This window comes from Tachypleus tridentatus, chromosome 10 (genome assembly GCF_004210375.1).
Source record: "Tachypleus tridentatus isolate NWPU-2018 chromosome 10, ASM421037v1, whole genome shotgun sequence".
Taxonomy (NCBI): Eukaryota; Metazoa; Arthropoda; class Merostomata; order Xiphosura; family Limulidae; genus Tachypleus; species Tachypleus tridentatus.
In genome coordinates, this window is record NC_134834.1 from 182,050,903 (window position 1) to 182,073,366 (window position 22,464).

General features: G+C 32.7%; 1 protein-coding gene across 2 annotated transcripts in view; it reads right to left on the reverse strand.

Annotated features, from left to right (window-relative positions):
- Window positions 1-13,800, reverse strand: part of LOC143231070 (cytokine-like nuclear factor N-PAC) — a 55,962-nt gene extending 42,162 nt beyond the window's left edge. The window contains exons 1-6 of one of the 2 annotated variants that reach the window (XM_076465603.1): window positions 13,674-13,799; window positions 13,538-13,574; window positions 12,735-12,817; window positions 7,523-7,652; window positions 5,060-5,131; window positions 531-779 (exon numbers count right to left, since the gene is read on the reverse strand). In XM_076465603.1, the coding sequence (XP_076321718.1) occupies window positions 531-779; window positions 5,060-5,131; window positions 7,523-7,652; window positions 12,735-12,817; window positions 13,538-13,574; window positions 13,674-13,708 (606 nt within the window). In that variant the 5' untranslated portion in view covers window positions 13,709-13,799. Of the gene's footprint in view, window positions 1-530; window positions 780-5,059; window positions 5,132-7,522; window positions 7,653-12,734; window positions 12,818-13,537; window positions 13,575-13,673 lie in introns of both variants that reach the window. The other variant, XM_076465604.1, reaches the window with a different exon arrangement.
- Window positions 13,801-22,464: the final 8,664 nt, after the last annotated feature.

Sequence of the window (22,464 nt, forward strand, 5' to 3'; positions counted from 1 at the left end):
AAATGGCTGTTATTTCTAATTATAATTCTTCAAATGTAGTTGTAATCCAAATGACACTATGCAAATGATTCGTTTTCAGTCACTTTAACTGTTTAGAAAACTTCTGTGGTTTATTTGTTAGTTACTTCCAATTAAATGCTGACAAAAAACAAGACTCGTCAGATATGTGACACTTGCCATTACTTTACTGATATGCTGGTATTTAATATGTAAAAATTAAGTATTGAGTTACTCTTGCTGTATATATTTGTCTTTAGCTAAGATCACCACAAGATGTTAAAAGGAACAATAGGTTTATAACATTGGTGGTTCACTGAAGAGAGTTATCTACACAAAAGTTTACATTCAAAGAAAAATTACAGTAAGCAGTTGTAAACTCACACTTATCACAGAATTAATTTTCAATTAATTTACAATAAAAGTTCTTTATATGATTTGGAACAGCTTAAAAGGACCTAAAAGCTGTTGATTTTGGACATACGAAAATTATCAGTGATAAGAAAAAAACATTTTCGTGTAACTAAACTTACTGGTCGATTCACGTATGATGGTCTTGAAAGCAGGCCGGTATATTTGCTAGGAGATGAATTGACATGAGTGTAATAGTTTTCTACTGGTGATGTTGATGAAGATGAGACATGAAATGCTGAACCCGATGCCTCGTCAGCTATCTGTCGTGTGACGGTAGAACGTTTTTTTTTTGTCGAAACAGAACTTGTGTTACTACTATCTGACAAAGCTCTTTTTTGCCTTGGCTTTTTAGATGAAGATGTCTTTTCCTAAACAGATTAAAAGTTCAGATGAAAGGATGGGTTTTAGTGAGGATCTAAAATGACCCATTTTTGATCTACATCAAAGTTTCTAAGAAAAGAGTAACTGATATCATAGGTTATTTATAACATTTATATCCTTAACACATATAATTTTGAAAATAGTTTTCACACACTTGTTATTCAGATATATTTTATGACATAATTACAAAAATAAATTTATACATCTATTAGGGAATTCTGATGAAATACATCAGCTCACATAGTGACAGATAGATGTACATACATTACCATTACACATATATATATATATAAATAGCCTGCACGACAAATTGGACAGACAGAATATCACAACTAATGGATCAAACAGTAGATTGTCTTTCACAAATATTTTTATTACCTCAAACAGCTTGAAATAAATTAGTAACATCAATGTTTCAACACTCTTGAAATCTTGCATAAGTGTCGGTTCACTGTGGTAGATTTAAGACATTTGGAAATATTATACATATCACATACATTCCACCAATATATAAAGCCCATTCTTGTTCTCTTGGTTTGCCCAAGTTCAGGATTGCTCATGAAGGATGTGGAATTCCCCAAACTGATATAACTCTATGAGAAGTGACAAAATGATTAATAGACTGCACTTCATAGTTATTTTTAAGTAATTTCACTTAATCTGCTCATTACTGAAATGAATCTGAAATAAGCTTCATCCCTGATGTTAGCAGAATCCTTAGCAGCTGTATCATGTACACACTGCATGATGTTGGAAACAAGAAGAATGTGTCCAAGTGATGGTACCATCAAACAGATGCACCACAAACAGAGAATTTCACTGCATTCATCCCAATCAACACTGCTGAGGGACTCAGTAATTACTGGGTTATAGGAGGACTTCTACAAAGGTTAAATCACAAAAGCAGTTCTTCCCCAAGAAAGTATGGAGGGAAGTCAGAAAATGCATCAAAAATCATATGGAACTAAACAGCTTCCTATGACAATAGCTTCTTTCACTTTTTGTCCAAGTCTCTCTCTTCTTGTACATTGGTCATGCATTGTACACTGTGTAAAGATTTCTTTCTGCAATCTTCAATGTGTGAAATTTGTGGGTCAGGCACAAATTTACCCAAGACTCTTGATTTATTTAATTAACTCTAAAAGTTTGGACCCTCGACAATCTGTATAACAATGGTCAACATTCTAGTATGGTTTTCTTCATTTAATGTAATTTTAATTTCAAAACTTAACCTTTTCACAGTTCAACACTGTGATGAAAACTAACCAACAATAAATGAATCAGCCATTTTAGGACTTTCCTTCAGTTGTTCTATTACAATACATACTCTGATGTGGCAAAACAGTATTTCAATCAGGAAAAAAAAAAAAAGAAAGCTCTTCTATAAGAATCACCATCATCTCTCACTGTTACAAACAAACATTTGTTACTGTAACTATTTATTGCAAGTTTGATGTCCTTTGGTTGAATATAGAAACTGGTAACTGCAAGTGAGAGGACATCTTTCCAGTCTCAGTTTATTCCTGTTAACAGCTTTTGCTCTTACACAAATTCAGTTTCATGTAGTTGACAAAGATTTGGTACATGTTAAACATTCATATTTGACTGAATGAGTCTTATATTCCATAACATGTTTGGAACTAGGTCTGCCTTTTTACCATAGCTGGGGAAATTACACTATGTCTCTTGTTCTAGCTTTGAAGACTTTCCACATAGGTTTTAAGCACCCTCCATCACTACAAGTGCAGTTCTGGTATGTTCACAGCAGTGTAAGGATTTGGTACCTTCCAAGACTAACCATGCACTACAATCATTTAATGGCTGCTATTCATTTGGAACACTGTTATTAATTATAAGGGGTGTGGCAAAAAGAATGTACTCCACCTTCCCAAAGAGAAACTTTTGCAAGCCCAAAAATCCTTGCAAAAATCAATGTTTGATAATGCCATGTACAAAACATCACTATCATGCAACTAATGTATCATTTACATCATTTTTATTGCAGAGTAAGTTACCATGGTGTTGAATCAAGTTCAGAGTCTTGTTTCTTCAGCTTCACTCGGGCTTTCATGTTGGCTAGTGGCAGACATTTTGAATCATCATGTTGCAATGGCAAATTTGAAGAATCCTGTATCAGTGAAACTCAGTATAGAAACTTTGCAAACCATTTTAAAAAATGTCCAGCACTGGTGGAACTCTGATCTCAAAAGAGAAAACTTTGGTAATGAAATGAAACAAACTGTTGGAAGAAAGTGACAAGTTTCAGCAACTTCTGCACAATTTGTTCACAGCAAAACAGGCTAGCATTTTCAAGCACTCAAACAAAATTAAAAAAAAACAATGGGCAGTCACTCATTACATCAACATGCATCACACCACTGTCTAGAGAGCTTTGAGATACAATTAAGTTTAAAGCATTCAAATGGGTTCAAGTTCCTTTTGTTTTGGGAATGAACATCGAAGAGTGGGTGGAGTAAAAATGACTGCCTGTATTTGGCTCTTTCAGGAGTTCATTTATTCACTTAGGAAAACAAATTAATTCTCAAAACAATAGAGTTTAGGTATTCAATGACCAAGAAATCTGGGATGTTTTGTGTGCTCTACAACAATGATGTCCAACTTGCATCAGATTCTTTTTCTGTTTCACTTCAAAAGGAATGATCTTTGACATCAAAGAGCAAGTACAATCATAAAATGGCAAGTATTTTGGGAATCTGAAGTGGTTTTTGGATCAGAGAGAAAATCATCAAGGGACTTTGAACAGTTGACATTCTTTCATGATCTGGCAGAATGCATGATAGCGAATTAAACTTGCAATCTACTTGATGAAGAGGGTTTTGGTTTGTTTTGAATTTCACGCAAAGCTACTTGATGGCTATCTGCACTAGCCACCCCTAAGTTAGCAGTGTAAGACTAGAAAGAAGGCAGTCAGTCATCACCACCCATCACCAACTCTTGGGCTACTCTTTTATCAATGAATAGTGGGATTGACCGTCAAATTATAATACCCCCACAGGCTGAAAAAAGGCATGTTTTGTGTGATGGGGATTCAAACCCGCAACCCTCGGATTACGAGTCAAATGCCTTAACCATCTGGCCATGCCGGACCTGATTTCTTCTGTGAAGATGGATTCAGCTGCCAGTCTGGTAACTCTCTGGATTTCAAACCACCTGGAAACACTGGTGGTATGGTTCAGCAGTGCACCAAAGAGATTTTTGACACTTTGATTTGTGTGCTTACACAGGTTGTGTGAGACTGCCTTTTAAACTGAGATGTTTATTTCTTTGTTAAAATTATTGAAGTCTCACATATAAATGGTTAAAAATGCTGATGGTCAACATGGAGCAATACTGACTGAAGGTTTGTACATTTACTCATTTCTTGATTTTTTTCAATTTTTTTGGGGAAAGGAACATTCTTTTCACAACATCCCTTACATGTTGGGTTAAACAATTTGCAGTCTATCTGTGCTTCAACATCTCTGGATCCTTGTTTTAATTACACGGTGAAAGATGCGACCTCCTCCTGTGACACTTGGGATTAAAGAATATCTCTCTCTGGAGTTAAATGATGTAAACAGTAGCAATAAATTTATTATTTTTACTACAATTGAAAAATGTTACATACTATAGTGTGGTGCAGCTGCAGAAAATTAATGAAACTACAACAGAATAATTATCTATTCTCCTTATGCCCCAATAACACAAAACTAATATGCCTATAAAAACAAACAATTTATTTGTTTTCCTTGTTTACTGATGCTGTCAGTTACTCAGTTTATACATGTATACTATATATAACAACTTCAAATTGGACTTTAGTCAAAATACCAATTAAGTCCTACATATTTTTTTTTTGCCAAAGATTTGACTGTGGTATAATTATGTTTGTATCCTTAAATATAACCTAATAAAAATCTGTAAAATCATTAAAACTTAAAATTAATTCAACTGTTCTGTCATTCATGGCTAACATACACGATTGAGCATTTAAGGATATTTACAAACATAATTACATTTTCAACTCAAAACATTAGTTGAATCTCAGCTTTCATAACGTTTTTGTTTCTACAAAGAAAAAAGTTGACATTCTGAAAAAGTGACACTGAGAGTGAGTGGTCTTACAAGTTGTATTTTAAATGTAAAACTATTTAAACTAAGACCACACAACATGCAAAATTATAGAAGTAATAACTAAACAAAGAAACACTTAACATAAGAACTACTTAACATGCAATTCATGAAAATTATAAAGTTGTCAACTTACTTTTACCTTTTGGGGCTGAACATGCTCTTTTTTCTCAAATGTTAGGTTTGGTTCAATTCTTGGTGACTTAAGCTGCATAAACAGCCAATATCAAAATTATTATTATTATTTTGTAAATAACCAAATTCCTTTCAGTTTTACTTCCTATTCACTTGAAAAAGGTAAAATCAAGTGGCTCCTTATTGAGTTATTTGACCAAAGTAAAATCAGGTGACTCCTTACTGAGTTAGAAGCTATTATTTGTTCAAAATAAAAGTTGCTTTGAAGATTAGAAGACATGATTCATATTTCGGAAGAACATTAGAACATAATTCTCACCATAACATTTTATCCAATGCCAAATGGAAACAACAAACAGGAAAAGGAAGAAGTGATGATTGTTTTTCTATATTTATAAGTCCTAACCTTGATACAGGGTTCTACTGACTCATCTTAATGCAATTTACTGAACAAGAATACAGTACTACAGTAAACTACATCCCTAAATATGAACAATGTGAATACAAGTTAAAGATGAATAACACTTATGAAAATATTGAAACTAAAACATGAAAACATCCATAATTTAGATTTCTCTCAGGGATGAGGAATCAAGTAATTTACATTATGATCACTCTATATTTTTTTTTTAAAATGAGAAATTTGATGGAGTTAACTCTATGTTATAACACACACCACTTTCCAATGGTATGGATCTTTTTGTGCTAATGACTCACCCCATGAAAAGTTTTCTTCATGAAAAATTAGGAAGATGAAATAAAACATTTGTTTCACCCATTAAACTGAATGAACAACATAATATTAACAAAGTTAAGACTGATCTGGAGAAATAGACTCAAATATAAGCTTATCTGCAAAACGTTTTGGAGGCAAGTTTATATTAAAGAAAAAATATATGATTTTCATAATTAAGAAAAAAGTTATTTAGCATTGTATCTCTTAACTATGTAAAATATATTATATCTTTGCATTGTCCCATGTTTGATGATATTCAAAACTAAATGATATATGTTGTCACTCTGTTCTTTTTTCAGTGAAGCTTTGTATTTTCTCTTCAATGTTCTCTACCCTAACATACAATAGACTTGATCCATTTTACTAACTTTGTAACCACCACAAAAAATATGCAAAATAAATCTAACTCATTTTTTTAATTACTAAAATGACTGCAGATTGTGATAGAAAAACTACAATTATTCTAAACAGGTCAGGTTTGTAACATCTGTTTGTATTTAATTTTATAGTTTTATTATTTTTTGAATGATGTCTAACAACTAAACAGGTGGAGCAAAGCTATAACTGCTTGATAAGCAAATAGCTAAAGCTGTGGTTAAACAAGGTATTGAATTACATCATACATGTGCAGTTTGCATGCACACTTAGATTTCTAGTTTTCACAGTTCAGTTATTCTTCCTGTGATAAATAAAAGAAATTTATGAAAAACAAGAAATTTAGTATTTAAATGTGGGCCTCATCCTTTGTTTTTACAGTCATAGTTTTGATAAAAGTTAACCCTAATATTTGGTAAGATTACTGTTTGCACTTTATTGAATTTTTATTTATCTCAAATATTCAACTGCGAACACCAAATAATAACATTCACAAAGAATACAATATCATATAACTATTATAATTTAACTGTCTTTCTAATTAACTTGTAGATGTGTTAAAATATTTCTCTACTTGATTGAGGAAAATTCGATTATATCAATTTTACATTCATAGGCTGAATAATTCAACACTTCTCATAAGAATAAGTTAATCTATTATATAATTCAGTAAACTCAGTTAGTCATTAATAATGTGTTAGCAAGCGTCAGAGATAATTTGTAATGTTTTGAAAGACAGTATGTGACTGGAAGACTGGGCATGTGGATTTGACTTTTTGGTTTAAATTTTTTTGCAATTGAAGATTCAGGTATAAATTTAGATTATGTCTTAGCAATATCTATAAGTCTGTAATTTGCATTAATACTCAGAAGCTTAAAAAGTGATAGAAAGGTTATCTGAATTGGGCTACTTGGAACAAACATGTCACATAATACAGAGGAATGAAGTTTGAAAACTTACTTAGATATATCCTTTTGAAACTAATAAATTAACTTACAGAATTTTAAAATTTGTTTTATTACCTACATTTTGATACCAAGTTTTTGGAATACATTGATGATAAAGTAGTTTAACAGAATTTTGAAATGTGATTCTTAAAAATGGTGTGACGTGTACTTTGACCTAACTGTATCCATAGGGTTAGCAATCACATACGGTATCACAGTGAAAAGCTAAGTGATTTAATGTTATCACATATTTTGAACTATTAAAATTTTGCAATTAAAACAGTATTAACAGAAGAAATATGTATTGCTTATACGCTTACTGAAACATATACTCACTGTCAAAGTTCTTTAAAAGTTTCATGATTCTTATTAAATCTTGGGAAATACGACTTTAAACCAACTCACCTCAGGGTGACTTTTCACATACTCTTCAGCTTGTCCGACTGCATCCTTGAAAGTTAATAATCTGTTTTTCTGCATAAACTCTTCCCGAAACTCATGATATGGCTTTATATTTTCTTCCAGTATCCAAGCGCTTGTAAAAAAACAAAACAAAAACAGTGCAACAAACAGTAGAATAAACCAATCTAAAAGCATCGTAATAAGCAGATAAGAGCTTAAGTGAGTTTTTCTTCTTTTAGTTATGAAAACGAAGCAAAGTACTGTTGTGTTTAACAGTTTGTAGTGGTGTGTGTTGTCTGGTGACATGTACAAACTTTTTCTTTCATAAATACTCTCGGGTAGGAACATGGATCTGGTCTTCAATGCTAAAAGTCCTCTGATGATATAAACTACTTTTCCTGAAAAAACTTCACTGTTAATCATTCACTAGAGACTCTTCAGTTGTTAATTAAGCTCAGGTGGTTTAAACTGCCACTAGCCGAATTTTTTTAAATGAGGTAGAACTACTTTAAAACCTTTTTTTTTTTAAATATTTTCATATAATTCATGGTACAAGATTTCTTTTGATGAGTGTATCATTATATATATACACACACATTTGATCATATAACTATACCTCATAGAATGAAATTATAAGCAAAACAAATACAGACAAACACTGAAGGCACCCTAATCCACTGTCCAAGAAGGTAAGAGACATACTTTACTGAAAACAGATCTATTTATAGATAGATATCTACTCTTTATCAGCTGGCAGGAGGTAAATTAGTTCAGATCAAAAAACAAAAATGAAAGATTTATCACAACTCTAGAAAATGTACTTCTTGGCTTTGCTCAGGTTATTTATTCTAGATGAATATGCCACTGTGTATTCTTAACCAATTTTACCATAAAAGTATAACATATTTTCTTTAGTTGTTCTTTTACAGGATGCGACCTGTATATAAAGCTAACCTTCTCCAATTTTAAACTTAAGTAATAAAAAACAAACCTCCTTAATTAATAAAGCTACATATTAGAAAGCAACATATTTTTCAACTCCATAATTTAAACATTTCATTTTGTACTTTCAGCACATTATCTCTTAGTAACTATATTACTTATATTGCTAACCAACACAATATAAAAGTCACTATTGGAACACAATATTACAAAAACTCCCTGGCTACGTATATATTTAAAGTTATTAAATAAAATACCACTTTTTTTCTGTGTGGTTTTTTCCCTAATGTACCAAATTAAAAATATGTACAGGAGCATGCAATCATGCATGTGGATAAGAACTAATACTGAGGTGCAAACCCTATGTGTCCACTTAATATGGGTGCAAAATTTCAGGGTTTCTTAGTTCTTACCCCTTGAAGCTATGGCAGTCATATATTCACTTCAATGTCGTTTCTACATAAAAAAAATGTGCACTCGCATGCATATATACAAGTAATAGTACCCAGATGCAAACTCTCAGGATCCACATAGTATGGATGCAAAATTTCAAGTTTCTTTGCCCTTGGAGCTATGATAATCACACACACAATTTTATTATTATAAATAAGCCTCCAGTATGGTTTAAGTCTTGCACTTGTGAAGTTTAATATAATTCGTAATTGTTATTTACTGTCCATAAACATTTCAGATAAAGTGTCTGTTAATTTCCAAAACACTTGAAATTACAATAGTGAATCATGATGTTTTAGTTAAACTGTTCAACAAATCAAGACAATAGTGAAATTTCCACAACTGAACAAAAATTCTATACCTTTTACACTAGTATTTAAATAGGGTTACCCAAGTTTCAAATATACTACACTACTCATTCATATCAATAGAGTATAAAAGCAACACAGGAGTTTAGTTTCATACAAACCAGCCAAGGTCACTCTAAAGAAGGTGAGGTCATTATTTTTCAATTATGACCAAACTTGCATCCTTAATCAATGTCTTGGAAATAAAATATAAATTTATTTATTTCATATTTGCATCAATATATATTTAGCAATCTTTGATTATGATGCAGTTCCTAACACTGCTCTTACAGATTGTTTAATGGATAATGAATACAGCTTTCACAAAAAATTACAACTTAAAATTTTAATGTGAAATCTCTATCAATGTAACAAATGTATCTCTGTAAAACTTTTAAAGTACATTCCTCGTTGACTATTAGGCAGATAAAATGTAATTACTAGGAGCTAAAACAGTAATTAAAAGTTCCTCCAACATAACTAGAATATCAACACAGATCATTTAACTCACTAAAGCCACTCTGTCACCTATTTAAACCATTAAAATAACTAACCCTAACTGAACTGCACCAGTTTCCACTCAAAGAAGTTATATGACAAAACTGAATTATATTTCAGTTTACACTTCTTTCCTTAAGAGTTAATTTCATATTTCTGGATTTATCATTTTACAACCCATTAGATACACAAGCAGTTTATTCATGTTCATAACTATCTTACATACATAAATGACACTATCCTAATTTTTGTACATTCCAGAAGAAACAGAAGTTTTTAAACCTCACTGTATATTTCAAAGTATCTAAACTAGATAATGTCCTTTCTCTGAGCTATTTTTAGCTTGTTAATGTTTTCTTCATAATAAACAGGAGAGAAATTGAACATGTTAACCTACAAGAGGTTTTCAAAGTGTTATATAACACTACAGTAACTTTTATTCTTCAAAAATTTTCTATAAACAAATTACTGAATCCCTGTTTCTTCCAAACAGCCAATCAAAAATCACTGATGATTTGTCCATAACAAAAACAACTTTCAATATTTATGTACTCTAAGTGCATCATTTTGCTCTTTGCAAAATTTGCACTTTCTTGCCCATTCACTGACCAGCTCTTTAACAAAACTCTTGATGACATCAACGTACACTGAAAGTTACAAAGCAGACTGACAAGAGACTCCCAACAGTCACACTGTCATAATCTGGAAACAATGGATACCCAACTACAAGTCCTCAGAACATAGTGATCCACTTATCAATTGTTTGCATTTTGAACTCCTTAAACCCAAGCAGATACTCCTAGTATCAAAAGTCCTGATTACCCACTGGACAAAGACTGGGTCTGTTAATATTTATGTCTCTTTGGCTAAATACTAATCCAAGTAATGTTATTATTCACCTTTTGTGAGGGATTCAGATATTTATTAGGACAGCATTAAAATAATTCCAGGGGAATGTTAAAACAATTATGGGATTAGAGAGTTGAAAAGGTGGATACCATTATTAATTTCTAATAATTAAAACTTCCATTACTTGTTTATTTACCTTTCAAATAAAGCTACAGAATAATCTCACTAAAGATAAGCTTTACCCTTAGGAAGTTTCCAAAAAGTTCTCTTTAACAATAATAAAGTAAAAATTGAATTATCTCTTCCCCTTCAACAAATTGATCTTAACATATTTATATTTAGTAAAAATATTCATTAAAAACAAAGTCTGTAATTGTAATTTGAACAATGTTATTTTCCTCCATATTTTGGTGATTACTTTGAAATTCATTAAAGAATAAAAATTGTCCTTAATTATACTTGTTTGTCTCTGTTCACATAAGCATAAAAAAACATCAATTGAAATCATGTCTGACAACTAATATTTAATACTGGTCAAGTTTCTCTTAGAATTTTGATAAATCACAAGTCTGTACTCACAGCATTTGTTGATCACTCCCAGGTGGACAAAACCTGGGTCAACTTTTACAAGCTTTCATGTTCAATGATTTGTCCAAGTAAAATTTTGCTCGAGAACAGGTTTGTGATTGAAGAATAACTTGTTGGTGTAATACTTGAATCGTTTCATAATTACTGAATTTGATCTGTAGTGGTGTTAGTCATGCCTTGATGAAAAACTGATAAAGATGTTTACAATGGGAAGTACATCTTTCTATATGAATGGGGGTCATATTCCTCCAGAAAGTGTCACATACTTTTTATTTCTCAGACCTGTCATTTACTCAAACACACAATAATGTTTTAAATGAGATGGTACATGCATTTTAAGTACACTTATAAAGTGGAATTAATTAACTTATAAATATTATGCTTTGTTTTAAGGGATGTTTCTTGGAAGTAAACATTTTTACATGCTTGGTCAGGAAAAAGGATGCTATGTTGTAAGATCAAACATTGGTAGCTCAATTATGAATACTGGGGTAATCATAGGGTTCTGATACAAGACCTTTAAACTACACTTTCTTACACTATAATGTTTCATTGTACGAGCATATGTTGAATTATTAATGCATTCACACATTTCTTTGCACAGTGCACTTTACTTTCACTCATCAACTAATTAGGGGACACTCAGAAACTATACACTTGTTGCACAAGTTAGAGATATTGTGCCATAAATATTAATTTGAAGATTGAGTCTAAACATTTTATTCTGGCCACAAAACTATTCCTCAGTACTGAAATATTAAACTGAGAGAAAATTATACTCGACTTCTGTCAGTTCTATTTTCTCGTCTTAGGTTTAGATTTGGTCGGTTCTTTCAAACTTTATAGTATGTGATAATTATTCATTAATCACCTGGAAACTTGTTGTAACAGTTTTTCTTGAAGATTATTAAATTTGTAATTAACTGGAACTTTAAAGTAAACTGTTTAACCAAAAACATGTTACTAAAATAACTGATTTTGAAAACTTAAAGAAGTGCTAGAAACCAGTATATTTTAGGAATTTCAATTTTCAACTGCATTTCTTTTTTGAAATAATGAAATACAAACAGAAAAAGATTTTAAGTAATAAGTTATATAAAACACAAAACAAGTACAATTTTCCACCAACTTTAAGGTCAATTAGCCAAGAAATCCAGTTGTAAATTGCTTGCATCTATATAGAAATTATTAATATATTTTGTTATTAACTCTTAAACAGTGGGAATGTTGTAGGTGGCAGTGTCAGTTGATGATGACTGTCGTTTGAGGGTTAAATACTGAATACTTTAGCTTCAATATAATGAATTATTTTATAAATTGATCACACTTACCATTTCTTGTAGAAAACATTTTCATACTGACAGAGGTTCATAATGTAGCTGAAATTGTCTTGTTTTGTATACTAAAATATTACTATACATTTATGTTTGTCATGTATTCAAGAATAATTACGATTTTCAACATTTCTCCAGCTAATGATGTTTTTTTCACCATTCTGACTTCCTAAATTCAACTACACACAAACGAGGCATACTTACTAGTCTTTTGTTCCAAAAAAATAGATACAATGCATAGGCTTCTTAAGTGCTGGTCGTTTTATTTCTTTGGCAGGAAAAGCAATCTATTTAAAACAAGAATATATATTTTATTAGTTTTTTCACCCATTGTAATATTACAAAATTTTAGTGAATTCATAACACCTCAACAATGAATTTTGTCTTTTGGTGAACAGAAAATAAAACTTGCGATATATTTTTTGTTTTGCTTGTTAATTCGTTGAGGGCAAAACAAAACAGCAATTTTGAGTGTGAAATAACATGAACCGAATGTCATATGATGTTTTTGAGAAAAAAACAAAACACACGTAAATACGTCTCTCTATATACATATATACACGCACATAATAACTTAAGCTACAGGCCTGCAGTGATCATTTCGTCAAATCATAAGTGTTAACGTTAATCATATAAAAAACAAAGAGTTATATAACTTATAAGGCCATAGTCAATGAATCGAAATTGTCTTTCATTCGTTTAAACAATTTTCTCTTTAAAAGTAACCGCAACCATTAATATTTGTCTAAAGATAAACATAACGATACACTAAAGTTTACTGCATAAGTACTGATTGGTATAAATTGTATATAACAGTGATAAAAATGCAAAACCCCATGTGGATGACCAAACTAACGGTAATCCTTTCTCTAAGCGTCTCATTTCAACTATTCTCTCGATACTTGCACTCGAACGACGTAACAAAACGTGGACGCTCCAACAAGCAAATGCCGTTGAAGTTGAACTTAAATTCATAGACTCAATCGAGTGAGGCGTTGGCAACTTACCTTCCCTGGCCAAGGTGAAAATCCTTTCATTTTCGCCCTGAAATAAAAAGAAAATAATACATATTTTAGAGGACAAAACACACTACACTGATAAAAACATGAAAAATGATATGTAGTAACTTTCATAGTTCCTTACCATACTGGATCTCCGATAGTAAATTTATACGCCATTATTCCACAACGTACTAAGACTAAACTAACTTTCCATGCCCAAGCTACCTAAATGTCAACGTTAACGATCAACAGATGGCATCACTATACAGTGAGGTGCTTCAAGTTTTACATACGCCACCACTAGATGGCAACTATAATTTCTATTTAAGAAATTGTAAACAAGTTTGGGTGTATATGTTTTTAAGAAATGCAAATCAACCAATATTGACAAATTAAATACATTCAAATAACATATTTAAAATGCATTTAATTTACACAAAATTATAAAGGAAATATCAATTTCCATTAGGTTACAACGAAATATGATGTAAACTAGCACTGTTAAAAATATTTTATTTCCGTCTTTAGCAGTTTTGATTTTGATTGTGTTTGGTTTGTTTGAATTTCGCCAAAGCTACACGAGAGCTATCTGCGCTAGCCGTTCCTAATTTAACAATGTAAGACTAGTCATCATCACCCACCGCCAACTTTTGGAATACTTTTTTACCTACGAATAGTAGGATTGACCGTAAATTATTATGTGTAATTTACTCAAACTTTGTTAAATAAAAAGAATCTTAGCAAAAATTTTAAAAATGCAAGTTAATTTTCAAGTAAAATGATGGGAACTGTTTTCACTTAATCTAAAATATTAACTAATAGCTATAAAGTTAACAAAGTTTCTACTTCAAAGCAATACTACAATAAATAAAGTTTTGTTGTTTTTGTTGCTAAAAGCAGAACTACGCAACAGACTTTCTTTACTATGCTCACTAAGGGTTATATTACCTTCAGATTTATCGCTGAATCTGTATTATCCAAAATGTAAAATAATCACAACATTGCCTTGACAGAGCATGCAATCACGACATTTTTATGAATTCTTACCTCTTTAAACATTAACTAGATTAAACATCGTGATAATACAAAAGCATTAAGTTAAAATTCTTCTAACCGAGGGGTATTGGAGATGAATGTATTATGTAACAGCTTAATATTTTGTTATTAAGCGATATTTATAACAAACTTTAAGGTGATATGATGTCTGAAATCCACATTTTTTTGGAAAGTAATAATAAAAATAACTTAATTGTAATGCCATACTTTCTAAAAAATCAATGACGTGTCTAAAATAAGACTTACTATCTTACTGGTTTAACATTTTATGGTAAACCCTGTATGAAATAAACAGAAAGTACAGGCACATAAAGTGATTTATTCACTACTATAAGTATCAAATATCAAGTAACTGCATCAGTTAGTTGTTATAATAAAAATAGAAATGTCGAATTTTCTAAATTGTTGTTTTTAGCCGCTGTTTAGTAACTCTCTTTTATGTATTCTGAATAAATATAGTTATATTAAAAGAAATAAAATACACAACAACAAAAGATCAAATAAAATAATTTTGAAAAGGTGACATCATCTAGTATCTACATGGTTATATTTTTTTATTAAGGAAGGTTTTACAGTCGTTTCGAAATAAAAGAATAAATTATGAAATCGCCAAGGCTGAAATTAATATATATGTATTAATTCAGCAAGATAATCATACGATCAAACGCTTTTCGTTGGATCGTACATCCTTGAACAAAGGCGCATGCGCATGCGCGTAATTTGAAAACCTTGTGCCGGGCATTTTGAACCTTGTTTATAAAATAGCTCTGTAATGTAAAGGAGGAAGAGGTCATTGAGAAGCTGACCCTCCAGGGTATGAACTTTTATTACCCAAACACCGACGACATTCATTTGTAATGTAAAATTACATCTTTCGTGTAAGTAACTGGATGTGAAATGAGTAAATAAAACGATAGTAAAAATTATGTTAAGATAAAACTGAAACAAAATATAGAAAAAAAATGAAATTCTATAGAATTACGTAATTTGTTAAATTTAGGGTATGATGAACGAAGAGTAATCACATCTATCGTTAAAAAAAAAGTAAAATAATTAAGGAGAAAAGGTCAGGAGGTTAGAGTGCTCGAATCGTAATTTAAAGGTCACGGGTTCAAATTCCCGTGGGGGTGTTAAGAAGCGAAGATAAATGCCACTTTTCGTTGGTGAAAGAGTAGTCCAAGAGTCGGTGGTGGGTGGTGAGGACTATCTAGTTGCATTCCATCTAGTCTTCCACTGCTAAATTAGGGACGGCAGATAGCCCTCGAGTGGTTTAGCGCGAAATTAAAAAAACAAATGAATGAGAAACTTTTGTTAAACCTAGAAGAATGTATTTAATATTTTTTTACATGAAATAACGTTGTGTAATTGAAAATTCACAAATCAAATCTTACATTTAGAAGCGACACATTCAAAGTTTCTTTTTAATTAGCTATTTTCATTTTTAATTATAAATTACAATTTTTACAGTTAGTAAGATTAGTTTTTAGAACAGGTTTGACGTTTCGATCATTCCGTTGTACCTATTATAAAAATTAATCTTACTTATTGTAAAAGCTGTTAATTGTAATAATATATACTTTATCAGTAAGTGTACTAAAAAAGAAACGTAACTATTCCCATTGTTTTACTAGAATATTTTGCGAAGTTTTGAAAATCTTAATTTCAAATTTGTTTGCAACAAACTCTCAAATTACAGACTTATTTTAATATTGTTTTCTGACAGTTTGATCCGAATTGTGAACCATACATATTACAGTTTTCCTAAACTGCTACGAATTTTAGTGCTAATGAATGACGAAACAAATTCAGTGAAATTACTCATTTTCTATTTAAAATTCATAATTATTCCCAAAAAGGGCTTAGTTGCAATGTTATTTATATTATTGTTAACATTCTTTTTGCATGATTCATGTCTTAAAAGGGGCTCTGTAGTTCTTCCCCATTAAAAGTCAATTCTTGTCTTATGTCTCGGCTGACTTATGGTTTCAAGTTCTTTGCTAGTTTCAACGATTTTCCTCAATCAAGCAGGTAGATTATGTTTTACACACACATTTCACATCAAACGAGATTACTTGACTTGTTTCGTCATATATTAGGTCAGCGGCAAGTTTATGGAGCCCAGCGTCCTACTCGTAATCTAAAGGTTGCGGGTTTGAGTCCCCTTCGTACCAAATGTGCTCGCCCTTTCAGCGGTGACGCACTATAATGTTCCGCCAATCCCACTGTTTGTTGATAAAAGAATAGCCCATGAGTTGGCGGTGAGTGGTGATGACTAGCTGCCTTTCCTCTGGTCTTACACTGTTAAGTTAGGGATGGCTAACGCAGATATCCCTCGTGTAGCTATGCGCTATATTAAAAAATAAACAAACAAGTTTATGCACTTACAGCGTTCAAATCTGGGGTTCGATTACCCGTTGTAGAGAGAGCGCAGATAACGCTAAAACAACATCTAATTTAGCCACAGGCAGAGAAAAAACTACTTTTTATGGCGTGAATATTGTTTGATACATATCTTTTGTTAACCATGTCATTACCAAAGTTTTCTAAACTTTTCTTTTTTTGGCGTTTCGTTACGATAATGAATCGTATTTGCTTCGTGAGTTTTTGATTGTGTTCGTTGCTTCCGTTCTAAGGAGGAGGCTTTTAATTTTTAAGCTTTAGAGAAGTCATCTTTAATGGTGGTAAAACCTTGGGGGCATTATAAAGTTACGATCAATCCCACTATTCGTTGGTAAAAGAGTAGCCTGCAAAACACAACTATTGCCAGTTTTAAAATTATTTTACCAGCTTTCGGTTTAACCCATATCAAGAGGGCCGGTTGTGGCCTAGTAGTTACTGCGTTAGGACTATGAATCCAACAAACAACAAAAAAAATGTTTTCCACAGTTTTTTGGTTTGTAACGGGTTTACTGTTATTCATTTATTCTCATATCTATGTTGTTTCAGTTTATTACCTGTAACGGATAATGTTAAATGTGGTTTGGGCAAGTCTCGCCTGTTCTCTAATTTTGTAGAATATTCTGGAGAGTAAGAACCAACAATATATGTTTTACGAAAATGATAGCGTATCTTCGAATATTGTTGAAATTTCGAGAATCTCGCCTAATGAATATGAAAGTTAGGCATTGCAACACGCGAGGAGACAGTTTTATAATATTGTTTGGTGCAACAGTCTGTACACTATAAGCCTCGGATATATATTTTTCTTTAATTTCGCACAAAGCTACTCGAGGGCTATCTGTGCTAGTCGTCCCTAATTTAGCAGTGTAAGACTAGAAGGAAGGAAGCTAGTCATCACCACCCACCACTAACTCTTGGGCTACTCTTTTACCAACGAATAGTGGGATTGACAGTCACATTATAACGCCCCCACGGCTGGGAGGGCGAGGATGTTTGGCGCGACGGGGGCGCGAACCCGCTCCCCTCGGATTACGAGTCGCACGCCTTACGCGCTTGGCCATGCCAGGCCCAATAAGTCTCGGAAGCTGTAATTTTGACAAACGCTTAATAATCGGAAAACTACATATATTTGACCAGAAACGTTTACAGACTTTGAACATCACGAAACCCATAGTACGGACGTTACTATTTCTATGAGGATATCAGATATCTATCCTCCTCTACGAAAAGTAAGCTTGTAAATTCGGTTAGGCCAAACAAGAATAGAACTAGCTAGCATTTCCGTCAAGTAAAATGTATCTGTTTACAACATAAAATTAATTCATTCGTTGTGGACTTGGACTGTCGATAAAATATTTACTTCCAGACCTGGTAAAGGACTCAATATTGTTTGAAGTTTGTAAAACTGTTATATATAAATCATTATTTGCAATAATTGTTTTAATAAGTTGTATTGTTGTTTGTATATTAAAATATATTTGTGTTAAGAAAGGTTTGTTTTGAATTTCGCGCAAAGCTACACGAGGGTTATCTGCGCTAGCAGTCCCTAATTTAGCAGTGTAAGGCTAGAAGGAAGGCAACTAGTCATCACCACCCACCGCCAACTTTTGGGCTACTCTTTTACCAAAGAATAGTGAAATTGATTGTAATTTTATAACGACCCCACGGCTGAAAGGGCGAGCATGTTTGATGTGACGGAAATTCCATCCCGCGACCTTAAGATGACGACTAGAGCGCCTTAACCACTTGGCCATGCCGGACCGCCTTCATATGCTACAGAACTGAGGAAAAACAAAACAACTGTACGTATCACACATACATTGGCCCGACATGGCCAGGTAGGTTAAAGCGTTCGAGTTGTAATCTGAGGGTCGCGGGTTCGAATCCCCGTTGCATCAAACATGCTCATTCTTTCAGGTGCGGGGGCGTTATAACGTCACGGTCAATCACACTATTCGTTGGTAAAAGAGTAGCCCAAGAGTTGGCGGTGGGTGGTGATGACTAGCTGCCTTTCCTCTATCCTTACGCTTCTAAATTAGGGACGGCTAGCGGAGATAGCCCTCGAATAGCTTTACGTGAAATTCAAAACAAACAAATATATCATTTATTCACGACAATGGTTTTGTCACTTTTGTTAATAAAAATAATGTTTATTAAACGTTCACATCTTTGTTGTTAAAAAGATAATGAATACTTTGAGTACATTAGCCAACATATTTAGGGACATCTAATATTTTCAATTAAAAGGTATCTTATATGACGCTTAGATTAACCGGCCAATCAGAAGATTCCGAGATTCAGCATAACTGTAGGGGCAACCAATCACTAGCACCATCCGCCTACGTAAGTACTCTTAAGTGAATAGTGGAATTATCTCCCACTGATATAAAACCTTATCATACCTGGAGATAATATCGTGTTCAGAGGTATACTGTAATGAATTCAGTTTAATGTTTTTCTTTATTTGTTTGTTTTAATTTTACGCAAACAGGGAAGGAAGCGAATGCCGCGCAAAGCTACTCGACGACTAGCTGTGCAAGTCGATCCTAGGTTTAAAGTGATAGATCAAAGGAAGTGAATCTGTTCACACACTCACCGCCAATTCTTGGGATGCTTTAATAGACTAGTGGGATTTGACTGTCACACTTATAACTCACCCACGACCCCAAAGTACGAGATTAATTTGTTTTAAGGGCAACGGAATGCGAACCATGAAACCTCATATTCACAGTTCAACACGCTAACCACTCTTCCTAAACAAAATAAGAATTTAAACATTAGTTTTGAAATTGATGTATCCGTGTTTAATTTGTAACTTATAAAATGGTTGAATAGCGTACCTAACACCATTTTGGATGGTTTGAAAGATAAACTTTGATATCTATATAATAACAATGTTTACGTAACTCATGATGACGAGTTTGTTTGTTTTGAATTTCGCGCAAAGCTGCTCGAAGGCTATCTGCGCTAGCCGTCCCTAATTTAGTAGTGTAAGACTAGAGGGAAGGCAGCTAGTCATCACCACTCACCGCCAACTCTTGGGCTACTCTTTTACCAACGAATAGTTAGATTGACTGTATCATTATAACACCCTCACGGCTAAAAGGGCGACTATGTTTATTGTGATGGGACTCGAACTCGCGACCTTCAGATTGCGAGTCGAGAGCCCTAACCACCTGGCCTCGACAGAAGTGTCACACAAAATGACAACCACGGTGTGTAGAGAGATGAAACGTTACACAAAGAAACGTTCTTAAAACCGTGAGTCGTTATTCTATAAGTGTGATACCGGAACAAACCCAGTAACACATAACCCTATGTACAAATAAACAATAATAACTAAGTCCAAAGGGTTGCTATTGAAACCATGTTGTTCATAACTATTTATGAGTTTGTTTCTTTGAGAAATATGAAAATAATGATGATGAATATAAACACATATTTTAGCAAACTAAACAAAGGGTTTTTACCGTTAGCGCCAGAGGAGAGGCATACTGAAAATATGTGAGCAGATACATTGATAAACAAAGATATTGAAGTGAAAAATGGTTTTCCATAAAAAAGTAGTTAAAAAAACGACACTGAAATGTAATAGCTACGCTTATAATTAATAATAAATTAATTATTTATAATTATAAATTAATTAAAAATAAGATTACTTAGTGTGTTTCGGTATCTTTAACAATGCCAGTTGGATTATTTAACAGAATCATATTTATGTAGGAAATAAATGAGGATAAAAGTATATTTCTTGACGTAAGCCTAAAAGTATAGAATTATATTTTTTCTTGTAAGCCTAAAATGATAAAAGCATATTTTTTTTCTCGTAAACCTAAAATGATAAAAGCATATTTTTTTCTCGTGAGCCTAAAATGATAAAAGCATATTCTTTTTTCGTGAGCCTAAAAGAATAAAAATATATCTTTTCTCGTAAGCCGAAAAAAAATAAAAGCGTATTTCTTCCTGTAAGTGTAAGCAACAGTTAAGTGTTTTATATAACTTTCATTGACAGCTATGATTTCCAATAAGTATAAAACGTATCGATGCACATAGTCATGAAAGTAATATAGATGTTTAAGAAACCGCTTGTTTCAAGAATTGTATTTTAAAACGTCTATATTTTCATAGTCGAACATACGGTATTTGTAATCTGTATTTATGGCAAGGCTACTAGCGTTTTACTGTCGTCCCTAATTTTGAACTACTAGCCAGAGGGAGAAAACAACCACCAAGCAACGTCCAACTGCCCACAATCTTCGCTAAAGGATCGACTGTCACTCCTACAACACACCCACATCTCAAAATGCAAGAGATGTTTTGGAGCTACTATAGCATGCGGTCTATAAATATATTTACACTATAGCGTGCTGCCTACACAGATACTGCCGTCATCACCATTTTAACGATTCACTAACTTATAATTTCTTGCTAAATGATTTATATCTATCCACGTTTTTGTTCAATAAACAGTAATAAGTTAATAAGTTGTGCGTTCCGAAAGAGTACCTTATATTTAGGTCATGTGTGTGTGTGTAATTTCTTATAGCAAAGCCACATCGGGCTATTTGCTGAGCCCACCGAGGGAAATCGAACTCTGATTTTAGTGTTGTAAATCCGTAGACTTACCGTTGGACTAGCGGGGGGCTTTTGGTTGGAAATGTGCTAGTTTTGAATGTTGAAACTTATTTCATTCCGATTATATTTGCCCCCAAAACGTTATGTTATGGTATTTTGAACATTATTAACTTTAAAAACGTTATTTATAATAACTGGCGCCAATTACAAACAAACGAAAGTTAAACTGGTGATAATGATAGTATCCGTGAAGACCGTATGATACAGTAACACCGGTACTTTTTCAGTAGCGTTTGCTCCGAAATCCAGAGCTTAATCACATTGTCAACTCGTCCCTGAGAGTCGCGGATTCGAATTCCCGTCACACCAAACATGCTCGCCCTTTCAGCCGTAGGGGTGTTATAACGTTACGATCAATTCCACTATTCGTTGGTAAAAGAGTAGCCCAAGAGTTGACAGTGAGTAGTGATGACTAGCTCTAGTCTTACACTGCTAAATTAGGCTAGCGCAGATAGCCCTCGTGTAGCTTTGAGCAAAATTCAAAACAAAACAAACAACTCGCCCCCTAACGTACAGTAACAGAGTATATTAAAATATTCCAAAGTGAAGTTTATATTTAAGTTTATACGTGTTCTTTGAATAAGCCTATAGAAATGAATAAGACAAAGGGCACAGAACGAATTACTTTAGCAAGAACAATTAAGATGGAAAAGATAGAAACACTGCTTAAAGGGATAAATAACGTACGAAACTTTTCATGGTTCAATAAGAAGGCTTAGGTTTCGATTATAAGCAGTCAGAGATAAAAGATAAGCGAGTTTTATTATATTATTTGGTCTGGAACTCGATTTTCGACCTTTAATCTTACTATTTGGTTTTAAAACTAGATATTCGACCTTAAA